The sequence below is a fragment of the Macrosteles quadrilineatus genome, unplaced genomic scaffold (genome assembly GCF_028750875.1).
Source record: "Macrosteles quadrilineatus isolate MER2022 unplaced genomic scaffold, UCM_ALF_1.0 Scaffold_8__2_contigs__length_117827958, whole genome shotgun sequence".
NCBI lineage: Eukaryota > Metazoa > Arthropoda > Insecta > Hemiptera > Cicadellidae > Macrosteles > Macrosteles quadrilineatus.
The window spans coordinates 81,027,024-81,053,068 of NW_026542601.1; the positions used below are offsets into that span (position 1 = coordinate 81,027,024).

The window sequence follows — 26,045 nt, forward strand, 5'->3', positions numbered from 1 at the left end:
AAATCCTTCACACAATACAGATAGGCCACGTACTGTTTTTACTTGTTACGGATGTGGCAGGAAGGGTCACACCCGAAGATATTGTAGAGCCACTCAAAACAGCATGTTTATGCAGCCTCGACAGGAACCCCGTGAAGTTTCAAAAAACGAACAGAGCGGGGGGGAGAAGGAGAAATAAAACCGCCCCTCCGCAAAAGCCTCGGAGAAAGTAAAAGCAGTTGTTTCGTTACTCAACTTGCTAAGCAAGGTATTAGAGTGTCACCTGGTCACTGTCCTTATGTTCTGGTTAATTTTGGTGAATACCGTTGTGGAGCACTTCTGGACTCTGGATCCGCTCGAAGTCTATTATCACTGGAACTTTATAATCAGTTATTAAATCAAAATAAAATAAAATCAACTGAGACCATCAATCTACAATGTTTAACGGCTTCAAAGGAAATATTACCTATTAAAACTCAGATTCTTTGTAATGTCAAAATAGAAGGATTTTCATGGCTATGGACTTTTCTGGTCTCTGAAAAATTGGGAGTGGATTGCATCCTGGGAGCGGATTTTATTTCACATACTCAATTGGTTGTTGACCTTAGTCGGAGTAAGGGGTATTTCAATTTTGACAAGGAACGGTTTGTTAAGTTGGCTGCAAATGCGGTGGAGGCTACTCAGGTTTTCGAAGTGGATTGTGAAATTAAGGAGGAGAGAACTAAAGAACCATTGTCACATCTGAGCGATGATAGAAGACAGACACTTTCTTTGTTGTGCGATCAGTACCCAGATGTTCTTACTGGTAAATTGGGTTTAACCAACGTTTTGGAGTACACTATACGATTGACTTCTGATAAAATTGTGCGGTCTCATCCTTACCGTTTTGCCCCACCCAAGATGGAGTTATTGCGACAGAAGGTCGATGAAATGTTACGACAAGGTGTTATTGAGCCATCCTCGTCTGGATACGCTAGTCCAGCGTTCCTTGTTCCTAAAACTGGGGGTAAATCACGCATGGTGATCGACTTTAGAAAGGTGAATGCCTGTATCGAAATTGATTCCGTTCCGTTACCTGATCTACACAGTGCTTTCGACTGGTTCAGTAAAGCTCGATATTTCACCATTTTTGATCTGAACTCGGCCTATCATCAAATTCCACTGGCTAAACAGTCTCGACACATCACCAGTTTCTGTGTACCTTGGAACTTATATCAGTACACTCGAGTACCCATGGGTTTGGCTGTAGGCGCTCAAGCACTTACACGTCTACTTGACATAATCTTTCATGACCTTAAATTTAAATTCCTTTTCAACTATTTAGATGACTTGTTAGTTTATAGTGAAACCTGGGAGGAACATGTACTACATATTGAAGAAGTTTTGAAGAGGTTGCGTAAAGCCGGACTAACTGTTAATCCGGAAAAGGTGCAATTCGCCCGTGAAGAGATATCCTTCTTAGGTCATTTGGTTTCTGCCAAAGGTGTGAGCATTGACCCCGCTCGGACTCAAGGAATTAGAGATTTCCCTAAACCACGAGACGCTAAGGGCATCGCAAGATTTCTTGGAATGGTGGGATTCTACAGAAAATTTATTCCAAATGTTGCAGATTTATCAGTACCTCTGAATTCTTTAAGGAAAAAAGGAGCAAAATTTATTTGGGGCAAGGAGCAGGAATCGTCATTTTGTGCACTTAAGGAAGCTATCATGTCTCCACCAGTGTTAAAGGTACCGGATTTTTCACAACCTTTCATCCTTCAAACTGATGCTTCATCTCAGGCACTCGGTGCCGTACTCCAACAAGAAGTGGATGGCACTAGACAACCAATTGCTTTCGCTTCTAGGACACTAAGCCCTCAAGAGAAGAAGGCGTCTTCGATATATGAATTGGAATGTTTGGCTGTTGTTTTTGCCGTTGATAAATTTCGTAGGTATTTGGAACACTCAGAATTTCTTCTCGAAACGGACAATCAAGCACTTTCTTGGTTACTTGCTCATCCCCGTCAATTAGGAAAGATAGGCAGATGGGTCGTAAAACTGTCCGCACTCAAATTCAAAGTACAGCACATTAGAGGAACGCAAAATGTAGTGGCTGATGCCTTGTCTCGCATGTTTATTCAGGAGAAAGGTGATTCTCAAAATACAACTATTACCTGCAATATGTTACTCTCTGATTTCCCTTTAGCTTTCACTGCACTTCAAAAACATCAACAAGAAGATCCAGAAATTGTGGAAATCCTAAATAGGCTTGAAAATGGAGAAGTTTATCCACCGTATTTATTGTCCAAGGGAGTTGTTTGTTGCCGCCCTCAGAGGGGAAATCGAAGTCCTAAAGTTGTTTTGCCAAGCCATCTCATCCCAATGGTTTTCTCATATTTCCACCAATCACCAGTGGGAGGACATCTTGGAATATTAAAAACTATTTCCAAGATTCGCCAGGAATATATATGGAAGGGTATGGACCGAGATATCGCTAACAGGGTTAGGAACTGCAATCTTTGCTCTCTTAGTAAGCCTGCGCAGAATACCAGACTAGGCCTACTAGCTTCGGAAGTTGCTGAAAGACCCATGGAAAAGATATTTATCGACTATGTTGGACCTTTTCCTCGTAGCAAGACTGGAAATACTACTCTTCTTGTAGCAGTCGATGCATTTACGAAATTTGAGTGGTTATTCCCCATGAGGAAAGCTACAGCCCGACTCACCATAGAAATTCTACAAACTCGTTTGTTTCAACATTTTGGTAATCCTATGAAATTGGTTTCCGACAACGGACCTCAGTTCAGGTCCCATTTATTCAAGAGGATGTGTTTCGGTCAGGGAATACACCATTTTACCACTTCTCCATATTACCCCCAGCCCTCTCATGCAGAAAGATTTAACAGAAATTTGAAGTCAGCGCTCATTGCGTATCACGCAGAACAGCAAGACACCTGGGATCAGAACCTACGATGGCTACAACTAGCTTTCAACACTGCTCTCCATGAAGGCCATAAGGCGGTACCTTTTGAACTCATGTTTGGATTCAAACCAAATAACCCTTTGTCAAATGTTTGGAAAATCACTGATTTGTTACCCTCCATACCAACCCCGGATGTCAAAAACCTGTGGTCAGCCGCTAGACGGAATTTAAAGCGAGCCCACGAGAGACAGCGGGATCGATATAACCAAGGAAGAAAAGAGAACCCTTTCAAGATTGGACAACTTGTTTTTTGCTTAGCCCATCCCCTTAGTTCAGCAGTGGAGAAACGTGCTGGAAAACTGTGCTATAGGTGGACTGGACCTCTAAGAATTTCTAAATTTTTGTCACCTGTTACTGCTATGCTGGTCGACCCCACTACCGAAGAGAAGTTTAGGAAGGCTCATATTTCACATTTAAAGCCCTACACCGGGGATGCGATGTTTGATTCAGGAAGTGAAAGTAAATAAGAATAGTGTGTCTTAGGACTGATCACCCTCAAGACTACGTTCTCTCTGAAGTTTTCTACATCTCTCTCTATTCTATACAAACATCTATCAGCGCTGATAACCCCAGTTCACCTATTCTGGAAAACATTATGAAACTTCAGTTATCACTTGTTACCTGTTTGAAAATTTTGAGCCTGATGTCTCCTTTGGGGTGGGAGGTTGAGCCGTGTCAGTCGGCTCAGTTTGAGAAAGGAGAGTATTTCTTATAGTACATATTGCGGCAGAAGCTCTGTACGCCGACGCTCGCCAAAGGCCGTGGGCGAGTCCACTTTGTCTTTACTCCCCTTCTTCTCCGATTTGCTTGGAGACGCTCTCTCTCTTTGAAATCGTCCACCTAGATTGACGTTCCAAATTTTACCGGCACTATGGAGACTCAAGAAAGAAGATTTTCCAAGTTCATTTTGTTCGACCTTCATAAAATGCAATTTTAAATTTGTTTTTGACACCAAGCCAGGGTTCCTGTACTGGACCGACAGCAGCGGACACATCATGCCTCCTGATCCTGACCTAGTTCGGAGCAAGACGAGGGCTTCGCCCCCGGACTAAACCAGGCCTAACCACAACCAACTCGCAGCGGAAGGACTTCACCCAGAAACATTCTACGAGAACTTTGGCCTTCTTCACCTCTACAAACCAGGTGCTATCTACTCCATGTTATCATTATTATTCCAACGTTTGCATTCAGCCTACCTTCAAGAACAGTTCATTTATATCAAGTTTTTCCCCAATTTAAACTTTTACCGTTTCAATTTCTTAAACTCTGTAGCCTAGCAAATTGAGCTTAGTGTTTCCCTAACTAGGCCTACTTCTTATTTCTGGACTAAACTACAGACTATAAATCCCCTTGTGTTTTTTACTGTTTCAAATTAAATGATTTTATTTCTCTATCGCTGCGAGTTGAGTTGTGGAACTGGAACTAACAAAAGTCAACAAGAATACATTATTTATATCACGGGTCTACGAGTTTTTTTTAAAAAGGCTACAAGAATTCATGTATTTAGTAGGGTGTCACATTTCCTTGTTATTTCATTATTTTGTGTATGTACCATGTTATGTTAGTAATAGGCAAAAAATTTCTGTTCTAACGGGGAAACTTTCGGCCCAATTGTTCTAAATTTCATTTCGGTTCACGCCAGTACTAAATTCTTCCCCACAATTTTTGCCATTTTAAAAATTCTATTTCTTACTGTTTAAATTAAAATTCTATTCTGATGTTAGTGTATATTTGTGTATAATTGTCTTATGTTGCTATTTAAATATTTTCATGTCAATGTTGAGTGTAATTTTGAACTGTAAGGTTGTTCGAACGTTTTTCCTTAAACGCAACTTGTTATTGATATTTTGGTCAAATACTATTTTTAAATGATTTCATTGTAAGGTCATTTCAATTCAACGTCTGTTTTATGTAATATTTTCAATTTCTTGCCTTTTAAGATTCATATTTTTAAATTTATCATTGTCCTAAACCTTTTCCGAGTAGGCCTAACCTAACTTAAAGTAAGGATTTTCTTCTAGTTACCAGCTTGGTCCTTAAACTTAAACTTGAACTTCAACTTTTGGTAAAGTTTATATATACATAAATGTTTTAAATGTTTTGGTAAATGATTTAGGCCTAACACTGGTATTGATTTACATTCTAAGCCTTGTACCAATTTGTATATATTATTTCGCTGTTGTTTAAGGGCGCATATTTGTTAATATTTTTAATTGAGTTGGTAATTAAAGATGTTAATCACTTTTCAGTTGTATTTTTTTGAACACCTGCAGATCTCTCATGAGCACAGAATCTTGGTAAAAGTTCCACGTACCATTTTGGGGTCTGGGAACTCAGTCATGTTTCAACGGTCTATATTTATTCTGTTTGTCTATGCTTATATACTGTAATTATACATCACTATCCTCAGGTCTATGGTGACAAGTAGTTGATGTTTTTTATTGTCTTGACCGGAATCTCATGTGATAGAGGTGTTAATGAATCTTAAACTTTGAAACTTTGAATACTTGGTAGGCCTATGTTGAAATTTGCTTGAATTATGTAACAATGTATTTCACTCTGAGGTTATGTTTTATCTAAGGAAAGACTAGATCTGTTATATTTTCCTCAACAGGGGAAGATCGATGGCTTTGTACGCTGCTGCTCCAAAGAGGCTACAGAGTAGAGTACTCAGCTGCCAGTGATGCTTACACTCATTGTCCTGAGGGCTTCAATGAGTTCTTCAATCAGAGACGTCGCTGGGTGCCTTCCACCATGGCTAACATCATGGACCTTCTCATGGACTACAAAAAGACCATTAAAATCAATGACAACATCTCTCTTCCATACATCTCTTACCAGGTGAGTCTTTTACCGAACTTTTACAAATGTCTATATTAGAAACATATTAACTCCTATTGTGACCAGATGTTCTCGTTATATGATCCGTCAACACTACTTTAATATACTATCCAAATTCATCAGACAGAAGCATCTACTTTTGGCCATCAATTTGTAAACTAACAATACGTAATTTTTCAGGTTATGTTGATGGGTGGTACCATCCTTGGCCCAGGAACCATATTCCTTATGTTGGTGGGAGCTTTTGTGGCTGCTTTCCGTATTGACAACTGGACCAGTTTCTACTACAATATTGTTCCCATCATGTTCTTCATGCTGGTGTGCTTCACATGCAAATCCAATATACAGGTGAGGTCCTAAAGAATAAATATGTCGTGTTAATATATTAAGGATTTCTCAGATTCTAAAGAATAACTTTTATTTTATCTTCTAATTTAATTTTTTAGATATGTAGCCTTCTGATTAAGGTGAAGGTAGTCAAGTCATATTGTATTCCCCCCTCTTAAAATACACTCAACTTGCATGACTAAAATATTTACGACACATCCCTACAGGAGTTCAGTTTTAAACTGCTGGCCACTGTAGTCACAGTGTTGGATAGGTCTAATCAGAATCAAAGAACGTTGTGTATGTCTAAATTGTTATTCAAGTATGCACCGTCAGCCTTAATATGTAAATCCACCAATCAGTTTTGGGTAAGTAATTTTTTTAACCACCTAGTTGAAGAATTTATTTTATAAGAAATTAAAAAACGATGACTGTTGGTGTTTCAGCTACTAGTAGCCCAAATCCTATCAACAGCGTATGCCTTGATCATGATGGCAGTATTCGTGGGTACAGCCTTGCAGTTGGGAGAGGACGGTGCCGGAAGTCCTTCAGCCATCTTCCTCTCTTGTATGATGGGTTCCTTCATCATAGCGGCCATCTTGCATCCTCAGGAGTTCAAGTGTATCCTTCCCATCCTGATTTACTTCCTGTCCATTCCTGCCATGTACCTCCTGTTGATCCTGTACTCTATCATCAACCTGAATGTTGTCACCTGGGGAACCCGTGAGGTCCAGGTCAAGAAGACCAAGAAGGTATGGATTGTTCCGATAGACTGATCGCTTCTGGTGACGGGGCTTGGGGAGTTGCTGGGTCAGTGAAGTATCTAGTTTGTAGTTTCAATAACGTGACTTTCATCACTTGGTCTTTGATACTTTGGTAAATGAAGTTTCAATCTCCAGAGAGTTCTCAGTTTTCAGAAAGTCACTCACTTTATCATCCATCAATACAAATTACAGCCCCATTTTAAGGGCCACAATATAATCCATAAAACGTTAGTTACTCACTGGTTGTTATTAAACCTCACTGTTAGAAACACTTGGCACCTTTACATAAGGCCAGGCCAGTAGAGCAGGCAGGTTACCTGCCTCTTGTTGTGTATTTTAAGTTACCTGAGGTTGGTAACCTACTAGTAAACTGGCTTCGTGACAACCTCGCTTCAGTGAGGGTGGTAATTATAATGTTATTTTATCATATTCACATTATTGCTTTTAAACTTTTGCCGTAAATCCTATCGACCTTATTGACGAATCAATGGTAAAAATACATATAAAGACAGAAGTGTAAATATATATTTTTTTCATCGCAATAACAAAATTATAGAGAGTAATCTAGTAAATTTTTTCCTTTAATAAAATATAAGAAAGTATCATGCTTTATTAGTTAGTATTTTATAAGAATAACAATTATGCTAAATGTGAGTGAACAAAATAGCACTTTACAAACAGTTTGTAATTTCACAAACTTTTAAAAATGTAGGAACTTGAAGAAGAGAAGAAAGAAATGGAAGAGGCCAAAAGAAGAGCAAAACGGAAGACACTGCTTGGCTTCTTGCAAGACAACTCCAACCCAACAGATGACAAAGAGGAGGAAGGATCGTTTGAGCTGTCGTTTGCTGGCTTGTTCAAGTGCATGTTCTGTACGTATCCTAAACCTGTTGATGAGAAGCAACAGCTCTTGAGAATAGCAGAGTCTTTGGACACTCTTGGAAAGAGGCTGGAATCCATTGAAAAGTAAGTAATAGTGTTGACAGTATTTTGTTATTTGTAATCCAACTTATTACCTTTACTTACCCTACCTAATCTATTCTATTATTTGTCAGAAAATTCTACTTGTACAGAGATTCACAATGAAGTCCAAATAATTTAAGTGAAATGACTGACTAAGGGGTTTTGGTACTATCTTGTCATGTCTGTTGAGTTGGCTTAGCAAGTTTGATTTATTTCAGCTAAGTATTTTGCTTTTAGTATCCAATGCTCAACAAACGCCGTATGAAATTTGATCTGATCCCTCCAAAGTGAAACAAAATTTTACACAATTTATTAGTTAACTAAAACTAACAGAACTGACCCATTTTATTTAATGTGTTAGTGCAAAACTTTACTGTACTCATTCTTTTTCTTCTGAGACAAACAAATTTTACATAAACCATAATAATTTTTTAACAAAAATAAAAGAATATTCGTTAATCTAAGTAAGTATATTAACTTTAACTTTGTGACTTGTGACTTTAGAGTGGTGGATCCGCATGGTCACGTAGTGGTCAGTCGTCGAAGGACAACCTCAGCTTCCAGTCGTGACCATAGTCACGGTCACGGACATGGTCACGGTCACGGAATGGGAGCGTTGGCTGAGGACCCGGCTGAAGAAGATCAGCTTCATGACGATGAATCAGACACCGGCTCTACTGGCTCCACTGGAGGTGAGGGTGTATGAATATCTTGTAATGTTCAACAATGTGGAGGAACGACATCTTTTTCCTCAACTTACCCAGATTATTGTAATTATATTCTCTTTCTAATTTAAGTTTGTCTGTAACCACTCTTTAAAAAAAATGTCTTCTGTAGCACTGTCAGTGTAAATGAGGTACTTTTACAAGTAATTTTTCATCAGTATTATTTGTTCACCGAACTCATGTTTTGCAGAACCAAAAATCGAGAGAAACGATGAAATAAACCCGTACTGGATCGAAGACAAGGATCTGAAGAAAGGTCCTGTGGCGTTTCTCTCAGCTGGGGAAAACCAGTTTTGGAAAGAACTTTTGGAAAAGTATTTATTCCCTATTGATGAAGACAAAAATGAAAAGGTATGTATACTAACCCTTAAGGTATTGTTTATGACCAATATACTTTTTGAATAACATGCAACCAAAGATTTTATTTCAAAATGTTCTTCACAACTCTTGCATTACTAATATTTTTTAATATATAATTTTCCCACTCAATGTTCAAAGTATCTAATGAAACCCCTTACAAAAATTAATCGAACATTTTATTTAGGAGTAACATATTCCTAAATTCAAAGGCTGCAGGGTTAAGAAATATTTTTATTGTAATGAAAGAAAAATACCATGGTCTTAGAAAATTTCAAAAGATGGATCATATCCTCATCATGTTCTCTAGATGGATCATAGAAGAAAAATAAATCATAAATAATCATAGTCATTTGTCACAAACTGAAAATTAATAAAATGGTAAAGAGTGAACACAAATCAACTGATAAATCGGCGAATGCCGGCGACTTTTTTAGGCTCGTATTGCCGCCGATTTGATAGAACTTCGCAACTCTTCAGTGTTTGGATTCTTCATGATAAATGCTTTGTTTGTCATGATCGTTTTCTTGCTCCAACTGAACAAGGATAGTTTGCACGTCAAGTGGCCGTTCGGAGTCAAGACTAACATAACCTATGATGAGACAACACAAGAGGTAAGAGGTTGGTTAAAGATAAGGCAACGGGCGTTCTGTGGGAAAAGCCTGAAGATACGAGGAAATGTTTTGATGGTTCTGATCCCTCCAACCATTCTCTTAAATAGAAAAACCCTTAAATTACATTTTCAAATTACAACCAATCCTACTCTACCGAAATATAATCCTCTTTTGTTGTATATTAACTACAGAATTTTGCTCGAGTAGAAAATGACTGTTATTGTACTTAAACTCAATCCCACCTTTTTGTGGGAATTAAAAAAAAACACCCTGAAATTATAAATACTGTGCAAACAATACATCATTAAATACAAACACTTCCTAACATTTCCTAACATTTCTTCTAGCCACACACAGAACGTCCGTGGGTACAACATAACCTAACCCATCACGTGTAATGTTTCCAGGCTAGGATTGCTGCCGATCTAATCGAGTTGAGGAACACTTCGGTGTTTGCCTTCTTCATGATGAACGCTTTATTTGTGCTAATCGTGTTTTTGCTGCAACTCAATAAGGACCAGATTCATGTGCAGTGGCCTTTTGGGGTCAAGACAAATATCACTTACGTTGAGGATACGGCAGAGGTATCGAACTCAGGGTGAAACGCATGGAACTGGAACTGTCGGGGACTGGAAATGGAACCTTCCCCATGTAACATACCTCACGTGATGTGTACTGCTGGGCTCGGGTGTCATCAAATGAGGCGGGAACTGGAAATTCATAGTTCACGCTAATTTCAACCATCACCATGAAACACTTTAATCAGAGATTTTAAAAAGGTTAAACATAAATTATAAACCCAAACCATGATTAAAATTTGAACTTTTCTCAATTAGTTCCTGATATTGCTCTAAAAAAATGATTAAACTCATAATCCACACAAAACCAAAATAAAAGTTAAACAGGTAACAAAACCTGATTATTAAATTTTAAAGCATTTCTTATTAGGGAAGATAAATTTAAGTACAAAGAATTAGCTCATACAACTACTAATTAAATTACTATAGTTTTTTGTCAATACTACAACAACAAATTGTATTCAATTTTATCAAAATAATTAACCTCTTTTGTTTTGATCAGTAGAAACTACAGCACACTCCCGATTAACCGAGGTTGTTGGGAATCACACTACCTCGGTTACCGAGAATCTCGGATAACACGGAGGTCTCTTAGATTTTGAGGTTAGGGTACCACATTATGAAGACAAAGACTTGTAAAGTATATTTTAATAGTGAATACAAAATGATCAATAAATGGTATTTTCGTGGAATGTAAAAAAAAAATAAAACAGTGTTTAATAAGGAAAACAATAAATAAAACAGCTTAACACATCTTAAATTGTCTTGGATAATCAAGAGTGTACTGTATTGCTAAATTTAGTGCTAAGAAAGTATTATATATTTTAAAACTCATTGCTGAAATTTAAAAACTTATTTTCTTTCATTTTTACCTTTTTGAGGAATCATAGCCTTATCGATATTAATTGTCATTTATTAATTAAAAATATTATTTTTATAATAAATTTAGTCACAAAAAAAATTAACATTGACCATTCTTTCTTGTTGAACAATTTATATGTCCTTAAATAAGGCACCGCCCAGCAGTATGCGTCCTTACCTCAACCTGCAACTGGTTACAACGTTTATCACTTTTCTTTTAACACTCTTTCTATCTTCCTTCTCACATTTCATTTCACGTCTTCTGTACATTTGTTTCCTCATAGAATAGATGTGTCCACATTAATACTTCCTGTGGTACAGGTTGTTTTAGATGGGAATTCCTTTAAAGTAACTTTGTACAAAGTAGAAACACGTAGTTCAGTGTTGTATATAGGCCCAAAGATTAAAATAGGTTGTATAAAGGCATCAACAAAATCCAGAGGTAAAAAATAGCTTATAATATTTACTGCATAGTAAAAATATATATTAAAAAATATAAGTGCTTCCAATGTATTGAACATATATTTGGTTAAAGTCATCAATAATAAGTGGAAGTTTTATAAAATAAATGAAATAATTAAAAGTAAATTAACTTTTTATGTAGAATTAAAAAAAAATACACAGTAATTAATGTAATATTTTTTATAAATTTATTTCAAATTCACAAAGAACACTAAAAAAAACATAAATAAACATACTTAAAAAATGCTATTGATTACTGACAAATAACTCGATAACTTTCTAAAACCGCATGTAATAATGTCTGGGCAAGAAACAACTGGGATGCATTATATTCTAACATAATGGTTTTAGCGCAAATGAAAAAGGCTTAGAGGATTACCTTTTTTAGTTGGGGATTGCTTCTTTAATAAACTATAATATTATAAGGTAATTTTTTATACATTATTCAAACATAAAAAAGTGGGAACTGTTACAAATAATTAAGGTGAAATAGTTTCTTACTCTCAAACTAGAATATCTTGAAGACAAAATATTGCATCTCATAAGTCAAACAATTTAATTTTCTATTTTTAGTGGAGCATAGAGATTCATAGTCTTTTAATCTCTCTACATTTCATTTCATTCATCATCATTGTCCCATTTCTGACTCTAATCTCTCTGAAGTTTCCCCAACAGTTACTCCAAGGACCAAACCTCGGTTCTTGTGTTGCTGTTGCCTCAAAGCTACAAAATAACTCGACCCTCCCGATCTGGAACTAAATAACTCTCTTCGCATGATCAGCACAAAAAAGTGTTTCTCTGAGGCACAATAACACGTGTTATTTCCGTATATGTCATCACTTAACTCTTCTGTGTCAAGCAAAAGTTAACCAGCTTTTGTGTCTTGTACTATAGTTATTTTTATGAGTTTAAAGAACTATGTGAGTTTTTTTATTTAAAAGTAACATCTGAAAATGATTTATATACATGAGGTAGTAACTCGTGTTGCAAGTTATATGGAATGACAATGTAATGTGATAGTTTGAAAATGTATAATCAGAACAATAAAATTAAAGCTTGCATTTTTTACATAGCTCCAGATAAAGCTTTTATTTGATCTATTTTGTAATTTTAATAAAAAAGGTGTAAAAGGAAAAGCCAAGGAATGATTATGAACTGAATTTTAAACTGAACAAAAGTATGATGTATTTTTGTAATCTCTATTAGTACCGGTAATCAATATTACATTTTATGAAAGAGCTAACACTCTTTTCCTCCTTTCAGGTCGTAGGTAATTTTTTTTTTTTTAAAGACTAACTTTTAACATGATTTATTGTACAGGTACTGATCTCCAAAGAATACCTTCAGCTTGAGCCAATCGGTCTGGTGTTTGTGTTCTTCTTTGCACTCATTTTGGTGATCCAGTTCACGGCTATGTTGTTCCATAGATTCGGAACCATCTCACATATTCTGGCATCTACGGAACTGAACTGGTGTTGCAACAAGAAGGTAAGTCAATGAAAACCTAGAATATGAATGACTTATTAATCTGTTTTATGCTCAGAGTTGACATTGTTTTTACCTGATTTGAAGTTTTATTACTCCTGTCTAAAAGTAATTATTTGTTTATGATAAATTATTTTAATTATCTTTTTGGCCACACTACACGGTAAACATAGCTTCTTTCTGTTGTATTTTGTAGATTACAGAAATATTCACAAGAGTATATAATTTTTTTACAAATACATCATCGGTAAATTACAAATTCCAAACAAGTGTTTAATGGCAATAAACATTGGAACTAACAAATTAAATATACAGGTTGAGGAGATGTCTAATGATAAACTACTGGACAAACAAGCAGTTGACATCGTCCGACACTTACAACGGCTGAAAGGTATCAATGGAGACTACGAAAACGACTCTGGCTCCAGCGCAGACCGTGTCGGACGGCGAAGAACCATCTACAACATCGAGAAGCAGCGGCAGAAGACCCGAACAATCGGGACTCTGGATGTTGCTTTCAGGAAGCGCTTCCTTCAGATGAAAATGGAAGAGGGCGAGGAAAACCCAGGTTTGTGATAAGGAAGATGGTGTGTTTTAATAGTTTTATTACTTAGTTCTTAGGCTTAGAAAACTACATAAACTTAATTGACTGTTACTGTTATTTTGTGAACAATCATAATTTTAAGGACTTAAGCGCTATAGCTATCCAAAACAATTTAAATGTTTCCCAGCACTGAAAACACTACAAGTAAACACTAAGTTAACTTAAGTTCACAATACATTGTGACAAACAAATTAAAGAATAAATTCCACTCAAAAATGAACGAACGGGCAAACTTAGTTTCTGAAGGTCCTAATTTACCTTTACATTTATTTGGTTATTTGCCAATGTGCTTGGTTCAGCAATATAAATACTTATGACTAAGAACTGTAAACACTTATAACACAGCACTGTAAACACTTGACCCCACTCTGTCAACACACATAATTTAGTGCTATAAACACATATTTCCGCACTGTAAAAATATCTGATTTAGCACTCTTCTACTACAAACCCTTTTGAATTATTTTTATCTTTTAATATCTCTGAAATCTATTGTTTCTATTTTTAGCATTCCAAGCTCATGTGAATTTTCAAAGAGGTGAATTCTTCAGGTAAAGCTAAATAAATAATTGAATAATATACACACACTTAATCTAATTCTCTTAAAAGATCTTTGATAAAAAAGTACAGTAACAACCTTAGTTACAACATTTTTTTCTTTCTAGGTACACCTATCCTGGGGCGCAAACTGACAATGCGTCGTGAAGTCCGGGAGGCGTTGGAGGTGAGAAGAAGATCTCTGCAAAACGAGAGACGGAAATCGCAGATGCAGACTTTAGGAGCAAACAATGCAGTGACCAGGACACAGAGGATATCGAACGCTGGGGTGAGCGTAAAGGACCTCTTCGAAGGACATCCAAATCCTGCTTACGAGCCTGACGACGACCAAGGGTCTCTCATGATGCAAAATGTGAAGAGAAATTGGGCAGAGCTTGAGAGAGCCAACAGCCATATGTGAACAAGACATACACCTAACTAGGTCTATGAAACAAACAGAACAAAAAGTGTCAGACTACTATAGTCCAAAACACTCAAATTGACGACTGAAGCTGTCAAACAGCATAAAGTGTAGCACAAAGAATAATACATGTTTAAGTTCAAAAGGTATTCCATAGGGAAATAACATAATATTTTTCAAGGGGAAAACATAATTTTATTTTACTCAGCCAAACTAAATCCTAAACAAAATTTTATAAAGTTACAATTTTTAGTTTTTTTTAAAATGTATTTAAAAATTTGGAATAGTTTATGTTTCCAAAAATGTTTAACTCCTAAGAATTGCCTACTTCGTAACACGAACCTGCCAATGAATACTGCCTGTAGCATTTAACTGCCTTACCTTGTTTTGTTATATTATGTTACAACTTTCTAGGTCGGTTGTGATTATTTTATAGAACATTTTAATTCCTTATAGTGTTAACTAAATAATACTCATTTATCTTCTAGATGTTACTATGAAAAGCAAAATGTATATCATAACAAAGATTCAATTAGTTGTATTTTTCTACTTAATACTATAGATAGGTTTTGGATACCTGTTTGCTCAATATTTGTTGTATTTTCCATGACCTTTTGTGCGATACTTTAAAGTAACTTAGTTTTATGATAAATTATGTTAATTATACTGTAGATTACAAAAATATATTTTAGTGTTATGGTTGGTCAAATCAATTGTACACTGAATAAAATTGTGATATTTTTATATTGTTTGTAATTTAATAGATGCCTTTGTTTTAAACTGGTTATAATCTTTGTTAGAAATAACTGGTTATGTACTGTTAAGGCTTGTGCATATAAATATACTAACACAAAATAAGTTGATTAAAAGAAGAGATTATAACATTGAAACACTTTTGTATTAAGAAAATTAAAATGTCAATTAAAGGACCCTTCCCATTGTCAGGTCTGCCCTCTTTTAACTGCTGTAATGTTTAAACCCCCGCGCTCTCGGAGGTCTAGTTGAATACTAATGGTTTAAGCAGTGGAAGTAATATACTGGACACAGCATGGAATGACATCCTTGATGGAAAAATAATTTTCTACAACGTTTTTTTTAAGTAGCCGTTTCAGTTCAGTTCTTAGAATTGAAAAGTTTCACATAACAGCATAGTTTTACTCATAAAACAACACGAGTGGAGCAATGAGCTTCAAGGATTGGAATAGAAGAAGTAAAATTGTAATGATTCGAACTTCCACTAATCAGCTGTTCAGGACAATTTAATGGTTGAGTGGTGCAATTAGTGTTTTGTTGCATCACTCTCAGTGGTAATTAATGAGTGGTAATTAATAAACAAAATCATAACCTCTCTTAGAAGCTATGAGTAGTATTTTTTTGTAATTAAAACACTGTCCTAGGTAAAGTAGTATACACAACTCGCGTAAATAGTGTTAACGACACTGGTAGAAGGCTCGTACCTTAAATTTTCTACTCATGTCGTGAACACTATCTTTACACAATATTAACACATTGTCGTTATCAATCACAAAAATACAACATTGTAAGTTATTGTATTAAATAAACAAATTAAATTCTAATGGTCTAAATGGTGTAAATAATCAGTATTCACCATTAGGGATCGCAAGAACTTTCACTCAATATAAACTAGAAAGTGGCTATATGTGCTTCGATTTTTTGGAACCCCGTTCTTATTGAAATTTGACTGTTGTGGTCCTTAATTCTTAACAAAATATAGTGCAACCCGCCATTACTCTACGGTTCAAAAGCTATTGCAACTTTTGTGATTTTCCCTTTAAATATCACAGTTACTCCCATCGCTTACTCATGATAAAGGTTGTTGACAAGCGAATGGGAGAAAGTATGTGTCAGATTGCTGATACTGTTTATTTAATATCAGATTGAAAACCAGTTATATGTCAAGTGTACTTTTAAAACATCCAAAATAGGCCTATTAGCTCTTTTGAAGCCTGGGATGGAGCCACATCTACTTGAGCACATTTGTCTGATAGCCCATCAAGTGTCTACCACAAGCTGTTGAAGAGGTTTAATATACAACCTAGTCCATCATATTCTTAGTTCCAGCATTACAGCTGAGCAAGTTATATTTCAACTATAGTCTGTAAGATCGAAGGTGTCTGTCTCCTAACCATTTGTCTACCCGGACCGGTCCAGGCCATAATCCCAAACTTTGCCCCCCTGGTCCTAAATAGTCACCTTTTAGCTTTCCCAGTAGCTTCAGTAATTTTTTTACCCAAGTCATCATTTCTCATTTTTTTAATTTGGGAAATTATGACTTACATAAATACCCCCGCCGCAGCAAACCTGCCGACTAAGCGAATTTCCATTTGCCTGAATTGATTTTCAGTTAAATTTATTTTAATGACATTAGGTTTAACGAGTACCTAGGTTTACTGCTACAAGGAAACTAATAAAGTGTGTTTTTGAGTAAAATATTGATAGTTTAGTACAAAATAAATAAATTTGCCAAGTTTGATCAAAATATATCCATAAACAAGCAAACTACAACATTTGACAATATTCTCTATCCTATACTCTAATACGAGCAATGTTTGCTTGTATGTATGCTTGCTTGCTTGCTTGCTTGCAGAAAGATCTCAAAAACGGCTCCGACGATTTTCTTCAAATCTTGTAAATAGTTTATTTTTGGCCTAAAAACAAGTTTCATGCAGTTAGAACTGCTAACAAAAATCTAATTACGTAGAAAAACGAAACTGAAAGTCACATTTTTTTAACATTAGTCTTATGGGTTGATAAGTAACCATGTTGGTTGAATTAAATAACAAGGAAAAGGTAAACAAAAGACTTGAAGTTGTAGCACGTGTTCATAATAAACCAACTACCCACAGTATACTAGCAAATTACAAATACAGTACAAAAGGAAAAACATCACTTGTTAATATTGAGCAAAGATTATACCAAAGATTGATTATACTTAAGATTACTCGAGACATTGTAGTCAAGGGTAGCAGTGCGAAGTCTAGGATCTGTTTATGACGAATACATTAAGGTATCTGCAATCCTAAAATGCTATGGGAAGGGAAGGAAACAGGTCCGTGACGTAGGAAGTAGTGAAGGAAGTAGTAAAGGCAATCATAAAATGCTATGGGAATAGAGGGAAACAGGTCCGTGACGTAGGAAGTGATGAAGGAAGTAGTAAATGCGAGCAGTCCGGAGTGTGGGGACTGTTTATGACGATAAGATTAGGGTATCTGCAATCCTAAAATGCTATGGGAAGGGAGGGAAACAGGTCCGTGACGTAGGAAGTGGTGAAGGAAGTAGTCAAGGCGAGCTGTCCGGAGTGTGGGAACTGTTTATGACGATTAGATAAGGGTATGGGCTATCCTAAAATGCTATGGGAAGGGAGGGAAACAGGTCCGCGACGTAGGAAGTGGTGACGGAAGTAGTCAAGGCGAGTTGTCCGGAGTGTGGGAACTGTTTATGACGATTAGATTAAGGTATCTGCAATCTTTAAATGCAATGGGAAGGGAGGGAAACAGGTCCGCGACGTAGGATGTGGTGAAGGAAGTAGTCAAGGCGAGCTGTCCGGAGTGTGGGAACTGTTTATGACGATTAGATTAATGTATCTGCAATCTTTAAATGCAATGGGAAGGGAGGGAAACATGTTTGCGACGTAGGAAGTGGTGAAGGAAGTAGTAAAGGCGATTAGTATGGAGTGTGGGAACTGTTTATGACGATTAGATTAACGTATCTGCAATTCTGAAATGCTATGGGAAGGGAGAAAAACAGGTCCGCTACGTTGGAAGTGGTGAAGGAAGTAGTCAAGGCGAGCTGTCCGGAGTGTGGGAACTGTTAATAACGATTAGATTAAGGTATCTACAATCTTAAAGTGCTGTGGGAATGGAGGGAAACAGGTCCATGACGTAGGAAATGGTGTAGGACGTTGTAAAGGCGAGCCGTGTGGAGTTTGGGAACAGATTTATGTATCTCCGATACTAAGACTGCTTTCAGAGTGAACTAATGATTTTCTCCGAGCAAAGCTCGGTCCCCAGGTACTAAGAATAACATGGGAATTTTAAATTTACAACTTTTTTAATTTTCTCCGTTACTAATAACCGAACAAAAATACTTTTATATACTAAATTATTTTTTTTTTAAGCTCTTTAAAAAAGTCTAAAGAGAAATTGGGAAATTTTGTGTTTTGAGGGTCAAAAGTGAGAAAAATCAATTTTTACCCCATAAAATCCCCCGTAAAGCCCCGTTCCCATGGTCCGATCATGCTGGTTCGCGAACTCATTCAAGTTTATCCCGCTTTACACCTTTAAACCAAATTTCATCAAAATCGGACCAAAATTACTCAAGTTATCGCGTTCACGGACGTATATATATATATATATATATATACATATATAAAAATTTGAACGAATGGTGTTTTTGGCCTCTGGGGACATCAAAATGAAAAAGTAAATCGATCCCGGGTCTAGGTCTTACCGTGCCACCTACGGTAATAGCTACTTCCCTATAGGGAAATTCGCTAAAAGTGACTGAAAAAAATGTGACTAAGTAAAGCAGCTGACAGGGTGTCGTAGGGCTCCGGTCAAAGGCCTGGGCCAGTCCCAAATAGACTGAGGGTTAGGAGGCAGCTTCTACCATACAGACCATATACCATACAGGATGCAAAATCTCTTGCATAAGCTTTGCAACGATATACTGAACCTCTCCTTAGTGGTCACTTATAATTCAATATTTCATTTTTTCTGCAATTAAAATACTTTTAAGCAACCCAAAGAAGGTTTGCTGCAGGGTTCGGTGTTCTCCCATGACTACTACTAATCCTTCACTGTTTATGGGCTTTTCTATGTTGATGAAATACATGAAAGTGGAAGTTATTAGAAAACGTTAGTTGGAGGTAGTTAGAGTGACACCAATAATCTAAAAACTCGGTCCCGGTAGAATATTTTAGAACCTGGAAGCTAAATCCCATCAAAAACTTAAGTTGCTTCCACTCGAAAAGCCAACTGAGAGTCTTGAGAAATATAAGGCAAAAATATAGGGGACTCATCTAATATAGTCTATTTGAGTTGTTTGCAAGAGTTTCTTTTATGTGTTTCAAATTTAGTAAAACTTCAAATTGACAAAAACTTCACCACTTTTTCCTATATATATTTTTGTGTAATGCCTTCCTAATATAAAGTATGCTATCATACATATTATATAGTGTGTATGTTAATTTTTCAAAAGGCAGTATTTTCTGTTCAGTGAATTTTTAATTTTAAACCTCAGAATTTCGAGATATTTTGAATTATTTTTTTAAAGTTTCTGAAATTGATAAGGTGTTGCATTACATTGTGAATTAAGTAAAATGGTGAAAAAGGAAACAAATTAAAAAACACAGCTTTGTCTTCAAAAGGAAACTGAAGCAAAGAAGAGGATATTATATATTCTGACACTGTTTTTGTTTGCATCAAAGGGCAGCCTTTGGCTTGACTGCTTCTGTGTCAGTCTATTTGAAATATCAATAGTCCCAGAGCTGGTATTATCTACTTTATACAATAAAATCAAAAATATTCTTAGACTTGGTCTTTACGAGAAAGGGATCTTTATTTTGTATAGCTTGTTGATGTAGATAACAGTGAAAAATTAAGAACTTAAAGAAACATTTCAATGATACACAATTTAAATGTAGGATACTGTATTAAAGTATATGTATAAACTAAATACATATAAAAATTTGCAACGGATAATTTTAATTGAAGACTAAAATCTAACACCTAAATGTTAATACATTAGAGATTATATGAATATCATCAAAACAACAGTATTTAACAAATTGCTAAACAAACAAATAAAAAGTTAAAATGTGTAATTTTGTCCTTTGAAAGTGTCCAAAAGCAGCACAAACTTAGCAAACCCATATGCTTTAAAATTATGATACAAATAAGAGGTCAACATTTAGCACTACATGTTTAGACAGATACACACATTCAACTACATATTTATTCCCTTTTGCCTCTTGGAATTGGTTTCCAAAAATACAATCATCTTAGACTAGAAGCAGATGCTGAACCTGGTCTGGTAAGTGGACTAAAAACATCATAATTATCAATGCTCTCAGCACTATCTTGGCTCTCCCTGGCACATCTGCATTGGAGTGGATTTATAATAGATTTATCTGTTTGGAATTACAGCAGCCATAACTAGGGTGCATTCTTGGCCCACAGCTAAATTAGCATAATGGACACATTGTCTGCAAGACAAGCACCCAATTGTTAGAGTAAATTTATAGAGGAATATTTATATCTGGATTTGATAAGAGTGATTTATTTGGTTTGTATAATTGAACAACTAATTTTGTAGCTTTTTGCTGTTATTTGTTATACTGTACAAAGCCATTTTAAAGTGTTTTTATAGTTATAAAAAACGATACATTTTAACCACTACGATATTTCAGAAATTTGGCTTTTATTGATATAACGAAGAAAATATCAAGGATTTTCAAGGACAGAGAAACCCCACTGTTGATTATGACTACATTGTGTGTTTAATGAGTTTGTTAAGTACAAATTGAAATTCTTTCTGTGTAAGTTTCTCTTAAATGAATTTTGTTAATTTAAGTAGTAAGTTATTTTTTCTTAAATATTTGATATCAATAAATTTGAGAAGCCCTATACCTCAATAGGGCTCCTCCCCCCCCTCGGAGAGGTTAGTTTTTTTCTCGGAGGTTTGCCTATACCGAGAGATTTTCGATATGAAATGTTTTTTTTTTTAAATCACAATTTCAACAATAATTATTCTAATCAAATGTCTAGCAGATTCAACCATGAACTTCCTAACGAAAATCAACAAAACAATACAAAACAAATACAAATACAAAACAAAAATATCATACAATTATAAGAACCTAAATAGCACATAGAGTAGGGTATCTTCCAAGTAAGACCTAAATACCCTTACATCTCTTATTTAACGTTGTAATATTGCATGTGCGCTAAGTGTAAATACAAGACACATTCAGTAACCATGTGGACCGGATTAAGGCTAAAATTATTGCGGCTAAATCTGTTTGTTGGTAGCTTGTGACATTTTCCAAACCTTGGTCTTATTTTGTTGATATAACCTAATCAAAATTTTTGAACAAATATTTGTCGTATAAAAAATCCTTCCTTATTTAATATGGAAAGAAACCCCCAGGTAAATTCATGCAGGAAAAGAAAGCATTTGGAAAAGAAGGAGGGCTATAAAATGATAATGAAGTTGAATAAATTTATTCAAGAAATATAAAGAAATGTAAGCCAGACGAAGTTTATTACCTATTTTGACCAATATACAATGTGTGATAAGATTAGGAAGGCATATAAAAAAAATATATTTAATAAACATTAAATACAAATATTTATCAATATTTATTTGGCTTGAATATTTCCACCTTGGCACATGACACATCATATGACAAGGAAAATCTATGATTATCTATTTAACCTGCAATTAAATCACATGCAGTAATTAAAATTTAAGTACAAAAGTCATCACGAATAAATACTTTGGAGATATTTCCTGTGGAAAATGCTAAAACACACATTTTTGTAAACGTTTCCTCTGAATCAGTGGTTCTCAATCAATTGTGTTTGTTGATTAGACAAATTAAAATAGTTTGTTTGACCTGCGGTCCTAATATAATCGTACCCGGCTTAATTATATTAATTTACATCATTTGAGGAATTTGATCTGTGTATCTTCACATATATGAAGTTAAATAATTCATGTATGAAGTTTCAGTCGGAATTAATTAATTGAAATCAGTGTTCGTGATTCTTTTGATAAGCTTAAATACAAATTCAACTACACCCCAGAATATGTTAGAAAAATAACATTCATATTAGTTTAAAATTATGTAACAAAAGTATCTAAATAAAAATTGAATAACGTAAAAAATAATTATTGTAATAGGAATATTTATTTGTTGCTACACGGAATGTTTTATGTTATCAATAAGAAACAACTTATTAACTTATTAACCAAAATACTAAATCTTAACATTTCTAATTCTTATGCTCAGGAGTTACTGCATGTATACTTACTTGGTCAATTACATTTTTAATATAACAATGAACCTAACATTTATGAATGTAACCTAATCTCTGGATTTAAATATCACTGAATCGATCAAGTTGGGCTGGGATTTTCTATTAAATCAATCCTGAGGAAATTGGTAATTTAAAATGTTAATTAGAGCCGACCTGCAGGATATTGAGCCCCATCTTCGACGAAAATACCCCAAGTTTGTGTCGTTTTTCCTTAATTAAATACGGAGGGAATGATTTACTTAATATCTAATTTAGTTAGGCCTACAATGATGAAGCTATTAAGTCCATCAGTATGAGGCTAAACGCAAACCTATTACACCAAAGTTATTTTCGATAAGAATTTTAATTTTAAACATTTTGGAAACAATACAATGGACATTTTTATTGACAGCGATTAAAACTCTTCAGCTTCACCAACTGTTTATATGTAGTGAATCAGAATTCAATTACGGGACAGTATAGAATAATAAACCTAATTGCAAATGCAGGTAGTGTTCGTGTCCAATATATGTCCATGTCATAGGTACTTTGAACAATGATGATAATTAATTGACTGGAAATTCCATTATTGTTAATAGAGAATATTACATGCAGTGTTATACTATAAACCTTTTATATGTTACTATAAAAGGTAAAATTTTCTTTCATCCTATTCAATAAAAAAAAAAAAAAAAAAAAACTGCACGTCATAAGTCATCGAACCATTTCATGAGGTTTACTTTTGATGTTGATATAAATAAAAACCACCAAGCAAAACAATTTTGTTAATTCATTGTTTATCATACCTGTAAAAAAATGAATGTTAGTCCAAGTGAAAATCGGAAAATACAAAATGTGTTAAGAAATAAATTAGATATTTTACGTTATTATGTAAATAAAAATTTCCTGAAGCACTCAGCAGTTTTAATTTATTCGTGCGTAATATTGAAAACGTAGTTTTATTCATTAGAAGGCAATAGCTGATCTATTTGACTCATGTGTAAATCAGTATAAAATACTGTTTTCTCAGCAATTACTCGACCGATCTACAAGATTTATGTCTCAAATTAAAGGGGATAATGCATAGATTTGCCGAACTTCATTAGAATTTACGTTTTTTCTAAGGGCTACGACCTACAGCCCTTTAAAGGTCGAGTCAATACAATTCTTATTGAAGAATATAATACACAGTTTATAAATTATTCGTCAGCTGTTTAATGTTTGTCAGACATTATTTTTATAACCTCAGAGTATGCAATTATTAAAACTTGGAGTTTCTGTTTATAAACACACGATTTTGATCACGGAAAGTGTTTGTTAACTTATTTTTGAAATGTTTCAGTTTTCCTGCAAATTGATCCGAAGGAAAGTGGTAATTGAGTTTAAGTTTGAGTATGGAATGTGAAATAATACCCATAGTAGGGAACGGAAACTTATTGTTTTGATCAATATAATTTATTCTCTATGGCCACCAGAATAATCATGGGGAAATCCGCTTGCAAATTGTACATATAATTGCTAATGAGTGGGGAACATACAAACATTTTATAGTATGTGACGAATCTTACTCCAAGATCAGTGTTAGACGTTCAGTGGTACCAAACTTTACCTTCTCGAGATGGCGAGTACGCTGGGATACGTGGGACTTCAATACATAAATACATAATGCAATACTGCAATACATATCAGTGATTTTTTTCAAATACACAGGGAAGTTGCTTGAGAAACTGTGACTTACCATTCGGTTCTTGCGAAGAAGTATGTGACTTGATGTTTAGTGGCAATGTTGACTCGGGTCATTATAGCGTCATAAAACTTTATCATGAACCCCAGGGTGTGAAAAGTACAAAAAGAAAAAGAAAAGGTAATCATCAACCGGGCGTAAAGAGACATACCGAACAAAATTAGAGAACCATCGAACTAAAAAGGTAAAGAGCAGTGTTGGTGTTAAATGTGCTCTGGAAGTCCCTACAAAAAAATACCAACTCTTTTGAATTGGGGTCGTTATATTGGATTTGTCACTACTTCAAATCTATGAATTTCGAGTCAGAACAGAATAACTGGGACACAAAAATGTTTTAGTTTTCCTGCAAAGTGATCTGAAGGAAAGTGGTAAATGAGTTTAAGTTTGAGTATGGAATGTGAAATAATACCCATAGTAGGGGACGGAAACTTATTGTTTTGATCAATATAATTTATTCTCTATAGCCACCAGAACAATCATAGGGAAATCCACTTGCAAGTTGTACAGATAATTGCTAATGATTGTTAAACATAGAAACATTTTATCGTAAGTGATTAATCTTACTCAAGATCAGTGTTCGACGTCCAAATTTTACCTTCTCGAGATGGCGAGTACGCTGGGATATTTGGAACTACAATTTATCAGTGAACTATACCCTAACTACATTTTTTTCGAGTAGGCCTACACAGGGAAGTTGCTTCAGAAACTGTGACTTACGATTTCGGTTCTGGCGAAGAAGTATCTGACTTGATGTTTAATGGCAATGTTGACTCGCGTCATTAGAGCGTTATAAAACTTTATCATTAACCCCAGGATGTGAAAAGTACAAAAAGAAAAAGAAAAGGTAATCATTAACCGGGCGTAGAGAGACATACAGAACGAAAAAAAACATGTAGAGAACCATCAAACTAAAAAGGTAAAGAGCAGTGATGGTGTTAAATGTGCTCTGAAGGTCCCTTCTAAAAAATACCAATTTTTTTGGATTGGGGTCGTTAGATTGGATTTGTCAGTACTACAAATCCATGAATTTTGAGTCAGAACAGACTAACTGGGACACAAATATTTTTTCCTTATGTTGTCACAAGGGGAAGGTAAAATGATCTCCTTATCAACATTTTGAGTTTATGGAAAATCTTATCAACAGCGACTATAAAAAAAGTATTAAGGGTCAAAAGAGACAAAAAACTATTTGAGTAAAATATAATACAAATCTGCATTTGAAATGGCCAGTTCCAAGTCTCACTTGAATCAACATCTTTCTGGTAGTGGTAGTCTACATAGTTTTAAAATCCACGACTCCTTTTCCATCAAATTGGACCGTTAATACCCTCTAACATTGAACAAAGTATGCCCAACTTTATATATACGACGTAAACACAGCTTTTACTCACAGTATGGGTCAAAGATTAGTGAAATGCGACCAACTGCTGATGCGTGATTTACATGTAGGCTAAGTGACTATCTTTATTCCATACAACAAATGTAATGAAAAAAAACTACGAATATAGGAATATACTTAAGCAAATTATCTAAATAGCATAAATAGCTGCTTATTAGGTTATCAGCATTGCCCAGTTCGTATACTATTTACTTTTTCAAATGAAACTCGAATTAATATAAAAAGTTCATTTGGTTAAAATAATATATCGGTTTGATTAACATAAAATAGTTTATACAGGCAAACTATCATTTATTTTTCATGTAAAAAATCAAACAACACATAAATAAAATAAAAAGATAAACATTATTTGTTAATTATTATTTCTTTTATTGCTGACA

At 35.0% G+C, this 26,045-nt stretch overlaps 1 protein-coding gene across 2 annotated transcripts in view; it reads left to right on the plus strand.

The window, feature by feature from the left end:
- The window catches only part of LOC128999711 (chitin synthase chs-2-like), a 62,506-nt gene extending 47,282 nt beyond the window's left edge, over positions 1–15,224 (plus strand). Inside the window, exons 14-23 of one of the 2 annotated variants that reach the window (XM_054426353.1) lie at positions 5,556–5,782; positions 5,963–6,130; positions 6,556–6,861; positions 7,586–7,839; positions 8,341–8,528; positions 8,752–8,912; positions 9,940–10,116; positions 12,754–12,921; positions 13,234–13,486; positions 14,188–15,224. In XM_054426353.1, the coding sequence (XP_054282328.1) occupies positions 5,556–5,782; positions 5,963–6,130; positions 6,556–6,861; positions 7,586–7,839; positions 8,341–8,528; positions 8,752–8,912; positions 9,940–10,116; positions 12,754–12,921; positions 13,234–13,486; positions 14,188–14,480 (2,195 nt within the window). In that variant the 3' untranslated portion in view covers positions 14,481–15,224. Of the gene's footprint in view, positions 1–5,555; positions 5,783–5,962; positions 6,131–6,555; positions 6,862–7,585; positions 7,840–8,340; positions 8,529–8,751; positions 8,913–9,355; positions 9,533–9,939; positions 10,117–12,753; positions 12,922–13,233; positions 13,487–14,187 lie in introns of both variants that reach the window. The other variant, XM_054426352.1, reaches the window with a different exon arrangement.
- Positions 15,225–26,045: the final 10,821 nt, after the last annotated feature.